The sequence below is a fragment of the Poecile atricapillus genome, chromosome Z (assembly GCF_030490865.1).
Source record: "Poecile atricapillus isolate bPoeAtr1 chromosome Z, bPoeAtr1.hap1, whole genome shotgun sequence".
Taxonomy (NCBI): domain Eukaryota; kingdom Metazoa; phylum Chordata; class Aves; order Passeriformes; family Paridae; genus Poecile; species Poecile atricapillus.
Window position 1 is genome coordinate 60,481,018 of NC_081289.1, and position 9,759 is coordinate 60,490,776.

A 9,759-nucleotide genomic window follows, 5' to 3' on the forward strand; every position below is an offset into this window, starting at 1 on the left:
CAAGACTGTAGCTCTGTTGCATCATTTTGCATCATGTGCAGTGCTCTGGTGCAGGGTCTGGGGACCCCTTTGAGGGCAGCCTTTGATGATGTGCCATGACACCCCCTCTGCTGTCCCTCATGCACCTGTCCCTTGGATGTGCCTTTCCCGGGGTGAAGGGGCCCTGCAGCTGGGCTTCTGTGCACAGCAGAGGGTGGGTGTTCACTGATTCTGACCAGAGGCTTTTCTCCCCACACACCCAGATGCTCTCCTCCTCCCCGCTTTGATGTGTGGGTCTATTCCAGCCTGGCAGCTGATAGCCCTGGGGCTGTGCTCTCCACCCCCAAGATGCTGGGTTTAATCCTCCTGTGCATGTATTCTCCTTCCGCAGCCCAGACCTGAGTCACTTTACCTTATCTCCACCACCTTGCAGTCCAGGGCCAGACAAGAGGTGAATTCAGGGTGGGATGGTCTTTCATGCAGCTTTTGTTATACAGTTTTGCTGTAATTGGCACTATATAGGTGACCATTTAGAAGTAAGATTTATTTTGGTTTTATTGTTTTTGACTTGTGCAGCTTTTCAAAAACAACTATCACTTTGTACCTTAGGTAAGCTTCTTGAGAAAATTGGAGTGGGCAGCCTTTCCTTGAGTACAAAAATGTATGCTAAGTTGCTTTACACATTTCCTGATACGTTCTTTTCTTTTCTTTTCTTTTATTTTTTTTTTTTTTTTTGTAGTTTGACTTTCCATTTGTAGATGTTTATCGGGTGAAGTGTTTTCAATTTACATCAAAACTTTCAGAAGACAACGAAAGCAATGTCATGGATATAGGAAAGAAACGTTTTGGCCAGTTCTGCAGAGATCATCCAGCCTGTTGCTGTAATATTGTTAATAGCACCTGGAATTGTGATGGAGAAACTCTGGATAGTTCAGCAATTGAAGTGAGGTAAGCTTTGATTTTTCTGTTTATATAGCAGATCTCATTACACCTTCTTGTTGATTTTAAAGATGCTTGTAAAGATATCCCAAAAAGATGCCTGTGCATAGCAAATTTGAGTCTTCTGATAATAAACCTAAATATTTTTGCTACCATTTTGAATCCTTTCCAGAGAATACTGCAACCATGTATGCTGTAAATCACTTTGAGTGAGATGGATGACCCTACCTTTGAAGTCATACTTACTTCCTAGGAACTAGTATTATGTGTTTAAAGTGTTGAAAGTGAAGCTGGTGTTGAAAGGATTCTTTTTAAGTGTGTAGAATGCCTCATTACTCTGAGCAATAGCTTTTCCTGTTTAGCTTAAGTAAGCATCTTTGCCTCACAGAAATACTGAGTATGTGCCATACTTTGTGATTTTTTGCACACAGCACAGAGTCTTATTTCCAGTATTCACATATGGAGAAAGAATTTTGCAGTTGTGCAAATAATCAAATTAGAAAAGAAGTTTGTAAAATTTAAAAGGTATTTTTTTGTTGTTAGCGTTGGTCTTGGTTTCTTGTTTTGTTTGTTGTTTTTAGAACAAAGGGAACCAAACACATAATATTTGCATACAACTGTGTTGCATTAAAATATAATCACTTAGCAGTCCAAATGTGAGTTTTATAAATGCTGTATGTTGTAAAAGATTGGCTCATCTAAGTGCCCACAGAACTTCTTGTGTGGACAAGGGGAGTAAAAGAGGATACATGAAAGCATCCAGCCCTCTTAGCAGGGAAAGATTATATCTAAAATGAGGGTGTGGTTTCTGTAGTCAGGAGTAAGAAATGTCCAGCTTTTTGAAATTAATGGATTATGAGAATTAAATTGTTAGAATTAAATATGTGGTGTCCATTCATTTCTTACTAATTTCTATATTTTTCAGGGTCCACTGCCAGTTAATGAAGCTGTTTGCAAGGGGAATTGAGGAAAACTGTAAAGATGAAGCTGCCTGCAGCCAGAGTAGCACTGAACAATTGCTATAGACATTGTTCCTCCAATGGGGAGAAGAAAAAATAAAAGCTCAAGGAAATTGAGTAAATACGCATTTTAGTCAAATTGACAAGTATTTTAAACTTCTAGGTTTTTTTAATGGCTTCACTATAATTTTAGACATCCTACTGTATTGTGTCATTTAAAAAAAAAACAGCATTGTAATCATTAAAAATATATCTTGGAGCAATGTAATCTATTGTTAGAAAAGATGGGATTGGCCTATATCTATGTATTCATGATGACTGATAAATTCTCTCTGCTTTTCTAGAGAGCTAATTTAGTAGTTGTGTTGCAATAATACCTAAATGTTATGAAACATTGGACTTCCCACTGGCACCAAGATAAGACATTTTCAGTATCTGAGAAGATGTTTTCTGCTGGGAGCGTTATGTAGCTGTGTGTGGCTTAAATGCTGGACAATGGTGTTGTCATTAGCTTTTCTTTTTTCATTTAAGTCTCATTTTGTAATTCTGACAATACCTTGCAACTTATCAATGCAATTCAAACACACATTCCTGGCTTTAAGTAATAACAATAATAGTGTACAGATATTTGAAAAATAAAAGCACAACTATATACAGGTTACACCTCATCCTATATATTCTGTCTTTGAAGGTTTTCTTGCATCATGCTTTTTGGGATTATAAAAGGTTTCATGACTGTTTGGATGATACCAAATACCACACAGTGCAACTGAAAGGTCTTGCAAGCAAATTGCAGGAGCACTTGTATAATATCAGGAAGGCACAGGAAAGGAAAATATAAATAAGTTCTCAAACACCAGCAAGTTTTAATTTTTAAAAATATCTGATACTAACTCATTAAAAGCTTCCCTCTTCAGTGCACAATTCTTCGGACATTCTACTCCATATGTTAAAATGTCTTTGCAAAATAAGTGTTGAAGTGTTAAGTTTAGAAATACAATTTGATAATTGAAAATCCTTAAAATATTTTAACCAAATATGAAACAAAATAACTTGCTTTGTGAGGCCAAGGGAAGAAATGGGCATCTGACAAATCATGAATTCACTGTGCTGATTTGTTTTTATAACAAATAACATTAAGACTGTCATATAGAGCTATGGAGTGATTATTTAAGTTGTATATAGTTTTGTATATTGTGACACATACATGTTTTGTGTCCAGGGCTGGGGCTAAATTTTGCTCTTCTTGTACTGACTTATTCCTGTTTGAGGACAGAAGTTAGCCCCTGTTTTATTCTATCTTTTTTAGTGTTTCTTTAAGTTTAAAGTTCTGTTTAAAACTGACTGCAGCTGAGGTTTTAGTGTCCAAACAGCTGATAATTCTGTATTCATGTATATTTATTGGTACTTCTGTCATCCAGCTTGTGTTAACTTCATGTCTCTCATATATGTGGTCAATGTAAGCCACGGTGATTGGTCATTTCATTACTGAAGCACTTGAATATTGTTATAAATAGCAGGTTATTTTTTTCTGTTGAAGTTACTTACATTCCAATTTTGTGTATTATCAAAATTGTGTTATGTATCTTTGCTACAAAGTATTATTTGTATTGCTCTATATGACAAAAAGCACTTGCAAATTATATTTGCCTCAAGTACAATCATACAAAGTTTAGGATCTTTATTTTGTTATATAGTATTTCAGGGAAATACTTGAATTCTTTTCCAAAACTACTGCTCTTTGCTTTCCTTATTAATACAATGAGTTGAAATGTTGGTTTATCCAGTGTTTTTCTGACACTTGTAGCGCAGGTGTTACATATACTGTATTTTTAAAGCCATGTTTAATAAGTGAAACAATTATTTTGATCTATCATCCCATTGAAAATGAAATTATGCAGTTCTACAAATGTGAATATTTTTTGAAAGTGTCATTTGTTAAAAAATGTCTATGGTTATTGTGGTTAATCCATGAATATCTGAGAGTACCCAGACTTCCAGGTTAGAGTAATTCCTGTGCAGGAGGTAATGGTGCACACTCAGCTTACCAAAAGTGATGGAGTTTGAGGCATTGCAGCTATCCAGAGCACATACTCATCAATGAGAACTGGAATAAATACTGATCAGCTCTTTCCATTAGCTTACTAGCAAGTCATGAGACCCCCTACTTGAAAAATGGAGACTTAATCTCATAGTGAATGTATATTGAAATGCTTTGACTATTTGAGTATCTGCAACGGAGTGCTTGGTGTTTCCAAAGAAAGCCACAGTTAAGGTCTCCTTTCTGAGAAAAAGCCACAGAAAAGGACAAAAGATCATTGTATAGTATGGTAAAGAAGTGTGAAGTAAATAATAAAGGTATTGCAACATAATAAAATTTAAAGATCTTACGTAATAGAAAAGCTGCATAGTTGCATTTGAATAATTCTATTTGTAGCATATTAAACTAGCAAAGCACCATATGTGAGTTGTATGACGTGTCCAGTTTATTTTTAAGAGAGCTGTATAAGTAATGTCTGCTTACTTTTTAATTCTAGGGATTTCTTTTTTCTCCAAATGTAATCTTACTATGGAAATTATGTGTAGGAAAACCAGCTTTGATTTTTCTTTTTTCCCAATCTTGCTGGCTTCAAGATTAGAAAATGTGTTCTGTTTTATGATGCTAGAGCATTTAATTAAAAAAAATAAAACTGCATTGTACAACAGTACATTGGTCTTCTTCTTTTCACAACTTGATTTGAAAAAATAATCTCACTTTGACAGAAATCTGGCAGTAGTATGCTTTGTGTAGCCACTATGAGCAGATCAAACCAAGGGAAGCAATTCATAGCCTTCCAGTTGGGTTGATGACAGCTTTGTGGCAAGTGTGAGTGTGAACAGAGTGAGGGAAAGCAGCTAGTAGAGCTGGACTTAGGCTAGCACTAAGCAACTCTACAAGGGTAAACTAAATATGAAACTTACTATAATGCAGGTATTTACAATTATGATTATGGAAGTGAAAAGCTGTTCTAAGAAGTGTGAAATGGTATTATACTATAAAGAGCATGTGGCAAATAAATGGGGGGGTCTGGAATTTTATAATTGCTACAGATGAAGTATGTATGTGTTGTATATAAGTAAAGCCTTGTAAAATAAGCCTTGTAAAATCATGGCTCAGGCCTACTACTTTGGCTAAGTACAGCTAACAGCTGGCCTGACAAGTTCCCGTGAGAGAGGAGTTTGCACCTGTAAAAGAGAGACTTCTAACCGTGAGAATAATTCTGTACCCATGAAAAAAGAATGTAAACACCCTTAGAGAAGAAAGTCATTGATAAACACATACACTAGCAGCTACAAACCAATGAACTAAGTTGCAGTAAGTTACTAAGCAATTAGAATTAAAAATTATGCCTTTAGAAAAACCATATAAATACGAGCTGTGAATAAAGATTGGCTATTGTGTGTGAAGAAATAGGTGTCTTGTCTGTCTCTACTGCAACACGTATTCTAATAAGTTAAACAAGTTCTTTGTAGATAAACAATGGACACAGAAGGAGAACATGTTTTCCAGCGCTATAGACCATTCAATACATTGAAGTGTATTGGTTTTGTGTGGCAAGGTTTTGGTAGCTGAGGGAGCTAGGGTAGCTGGACAAAGGCAGCAGAGGATGCCCCCATGTCAGACAGTCATTTCCCTGGCCAGCTCCAAGATGGACCTGCCTCTGGCCAAAGCTGAGCTCAAGGGATGGCATTGCTAATAACTTCTGTGATAAATAAGAAGGGGAAAAAGTGCTGCTCAACAGCTGTGAAAAGAGTGAGTGGAAAATAAACATCCTGCAGACACTTAAGGTCAGTGAAAAAGAAGGGGTGCTCCAGGCACCAGATGAGATTGCCCTGCAGCCCGTGGAGGACCTCACACTGGAGCAGGTGGATGTGCCCACAGGAAAGCTGCAACCTGTGGAGAGCCCATGCTGAAGCAAGTTTCCTGGCAAGGGCTGCAGCCATGGGGATGAGCACATACCTGAGCGGGTATTTTTGGCAGGAACTGTGGCCCATACTGGGATGCTTTCCTCCTCAGGAAGGAGGAAGAAGAGACATAAAATGTTGAACTCACTAGAACCCCCACTTTTACATCCCCTTGCACTGCTCGAAACGGGGGGATGAGGTAGAAGACTCAGAAGTGAAGTTGAGCATAGGAATGAGGCAGAGAGGGAGGAGAGGTGGTGGTGCATTTAGGTTTGGGTTTATTTCTGTCTTACTCTGGTATTAATTGGCAAGAAATTAAATTAATCTTCCCCAAGATGACATTGTTCTGCCCCTGACAGTAATTGCTAAGGGGTCTCTCTGTCTTTAGTTTGACCCCTGAGCTTTTCAATCATTTTTTACCCTGTCCTGAGGAGGATGGTCTAGAATCAGAAATTTCTCTAAACATGTGTGTTGCTATATTTTATATATTAGTAAAGGCCTGTATGCACAAACCAGCCTTTGAAATAAGTCGTGATATTAAGGGCTAAAGTCCTTGAAACCTTCATGCAGAAGAGAGAGTAAAGTAAAACAATATCCTTGTGTGTAAGAGAAAAAATGTAAACTGTGTGTGTTAGCCAATAGTAACTTGCTCTGCCTGCAGACCCTGTAGAACCCTATAAAAGTGTGCTAAAGATAGAAATAAATTGGCATTCACAATTACTTCTGTGAAGACTGGTGAACAGCTCGGGGGTCCTTCAATACATGTGTCTTGCAATTCAAGTATTAGAATAAAAAGAATCTTAGAACCATTTAGGTTGGAAAAGATCTTTAGTGTCATAGAGCCCAACCCTTAAACCAGCACTGCCACTAAATAATGTCCCTAAGGGCCACATCTACACGTCTTGTAAAAAAAGGGATGGTTTCTCAGCCACTTCCCTGGGCGCCCTGTTCCAGTGCTTGATAATTCCTTCCATGAAAAAGCTTTTCCTAATACTGAGTCTAAACCTCCCCTGACACAACTTCATAAGAACTTGGATTGGAAGAGACTTTAAAGATCAACTTGATTCTAAAGCTCATATTGGCCTCAACTTGAGGCCATTTCCTCTATTTCCTCTTTTTCTACTGCTTTTACACAGAAAAGATTAACCCCCACCTGGCTGCAAGCTCTTTTCAGGTAGTTGTAGGGTGTAATAAGGTCTCCTCTGAGCCTCCTAGTCTCCAGAATAAACACCCCCAACTCCCTCAGCAGCTCCTCAGATTTGTGCTCTGGATGTCCCCAGCTCCGTTGCCATTCTCTGGACACAATCCAGCGCCACTTCTAATGAGGGGCCCAGAAATGAACACACAATTAATTTCCCTAGAACTCTTGCTTTAATCCCTATGAAGTAAATGAGTAATAGGAATTAATCATTTTTATTCTCATTAGTGACATTGTTCTTATTTGAACTTTTCAACAGGAGAGTTAAGTAATTTAACTGATTCTAACTGATGTTTAAGTTGCAGTAAATGAGTTCTGTCCATAATGAAGCAAGAATCTTCCCAGACTTCTCTTACCCGCTTTCTAGTCTTTGACTAGATTAATTGACTAGTCCAATTAATTAGGATGGGGTGGGGCATCATTCTTCAGTCATGCCTTTCAAATACTCTGTAATGATAGGATTAACTATTCTTTTATTCAATTTCCTGCTGTTGAGAAATGATTCCTAATATGTACCTACCAAAATTGCCAGTGAGGTTGTATTCAAAAAGTGCTAGCTTCCTTTGCGACTCTTGCATGTCTGAAGGGATGATTTGTTCTTGTTGGTAGCTATTTCACCTAAGGTGCAATTTTCTGGCTTATTTTATAGAAATCCTCCAGCAATAAATAAAATTAACAGGTTTTGAATCTTGTTTTTCAACATTCCAACAGTATAGGACAGGAAAAATATAAGTGGAAAAATAATTAGTCATAAAGGAAAACATTAAACAAATAACAGAAGTGATGCAAATTTAAAAATTCATGAAGACCAAATTCCAGAAAGGATGAAAGAGAGCAACTGCAAAGCAAGTATTAAAAAGAAGAAAAATAAAAGAAGAAATAAAAAAATAAAAATACAATTTTTTTCCCCCCCATTTTTTTGGGAAAATGCCTGGGGTTTTTGCCTGGGTGTGTGTACTATAACTGTACAGTAAAGCTAGCACTAGAGGCTTGAGTAGATTGCTAGAAATTTGACTATTTACAACTGGCAGAGAGATTAAAAGCTTCATCACTGTCATGAAGACATATTTCTAAAAAAATGCTGTGTCACCCTCTGTATTTCCACTCACAAACTTTACCATAACAGCAGCATAGCTAGAAGAGCTGTAAAAGGAGAATTGTGAAAGCAGTTTCATGGTTTCCTGTAGCAATGTGAAACACCCTGAAATAACTGTTCAATTTAATTTCCCAAATATTGTTTTTCATGTTAATATTTAGCAGCTGTATTCCAGGAAAGGGGAGATTGGACAACAAGAGGAAATGCTAGGTTAGTGTTTCATTGCTGCTCAAGGTGGTAGGATAGCAATTCACACAGCTGAGGGTCTGTCCCATGGACCTCGTGACATCAGAAGTCCCCACAGAAATACCCATTCCTAGAACATGTTTGAATAATCTGTTCTTCTGAGCTTTCAGTGATGGATATTCAGGGAATCAGATTAGCTATCAAAACATATTTCTTAAAGATTTTTAGTTAGAAACTCTTGGTCATTCACTTAGCTGAATCTCCCTTGCTGTATTTACACGTGAACACAGAGAGCAGCTTGTTGCCTTCGGGGAATTCACTCCCTGGGCTATTCTGTTGCCTCTCAGTCTCCTGTTCTTTGCCCAAACAGTATTACTATTCAGACAGAGAAGGAAAAACCCTACAATATTCAAGTACCTATTGATATGAAAAACCACTTGAAGCTGATTTTTGTTTACCACCAAAGAGGCTCTGTAGAAGAGAGCTGGTACTGACAGGGTTGCTCTAGAATGAGTAGCTGCATAAAGTCTCCAATCAAATCAGATACTATTTAGTACACAGATACCATGTTTTCACAGAATGCTGTTAAAAGCTCTGATAGATGCATTTAAAGTAGGTATTTCCCTTCAGCAATACCTATTAGATAAACAGCTGCTCTGAGGATTACTCTGCTGGTAGATGCTGCCCTGCCCCTAGACCAAGGAACAACCCAGTAAATAGTTCTCATATATTTGGAGCCTCCAATTTCCATTGTGTCTCACAGTATTTGAATTTTCTATGGAAAACAGGCAAAACCTGAACATCTGGGTGTTTCTTTACTTGTCATTTTCTAGTAAAGACTTCCAAAAAATCCTCAACACATTGGTAGTAGGGTCGGGAAAGAGTAAACATAGGTGTATTTTACCAGAACAGCAGATAGTACTATTTGTTCTCCTTTGTGTGCAGGCAAAGCTTTGAGCCAACAGAAGAATTTGTAATTTTTGCTGCATAAAAGAGTTTACAGACCCAGTGGAGGAAGATGAGGTGGGGAAGAAGCACAGGGTTGCTGCTTCCTGTGCTCAGGGAGTCCATCTTGAAGCTTTTGTGGTGGGAACACCTGGCACTAATGCATGGACCAGTGCAGAAGGGGGATGCAGTGAGCAGGAATATCCAAAGATCACTGGCTATGTAGACTCAGCAGTCCAATTTCACCCACCCAGTAAATAAAGCATTGCACTGTACCTGTGTCAATTGCTCAGGTTTGGGACTGAGGGCCATTGCTGTCTGCCCTGCCTTCATTTGTCAGAGGAAATTTCACTAGTTTGGGATAAATCTGTCCTGTAACACTGCTATGAGAAAGCACAGTAAGAATTATTAGCAAAGGTTCAGTGTTTCACTGAGAAAAGTGTTTCACTGAAAAAGTGTTCAGTGTTTTCACTGGAGCGAAAGGAGTGGAAAAAGGAGGCCATGAAAGGGCT

At 38.0% G+C, this 9,759-nt stretch overlaps 1 protein-coding gene across 1 annotated transcript in view; it reads left to right on the plus strand.

Moving 5' to 3' along the window:
• Positions 1 to 4,585, plus strand: part of LOC131572990 (ceramide kinase-like) — a 43,304-nt gene extending 38,719 nt beyond the window's left edge. Inside the window, exons 12-13 of the mRNA XM_058826476.1 lie at positions 719 to 927; positions 1,844 to 4,585. Of these exons, the coding sequence (XP_058682459.1) occupies positions 719 to 927; positions 1,844 to 1,943 (309 nt within the window). The 3' untranslated portion in view covers positions 1,944 to 4,585. The remainder of the gene's footprint in view (positions 1 to 718; positions 928 to 1,843) is intronic.
• The last annotated feature ends 5,174 nt before the right edge of the window (positions 4,586 to 9,759 follow it).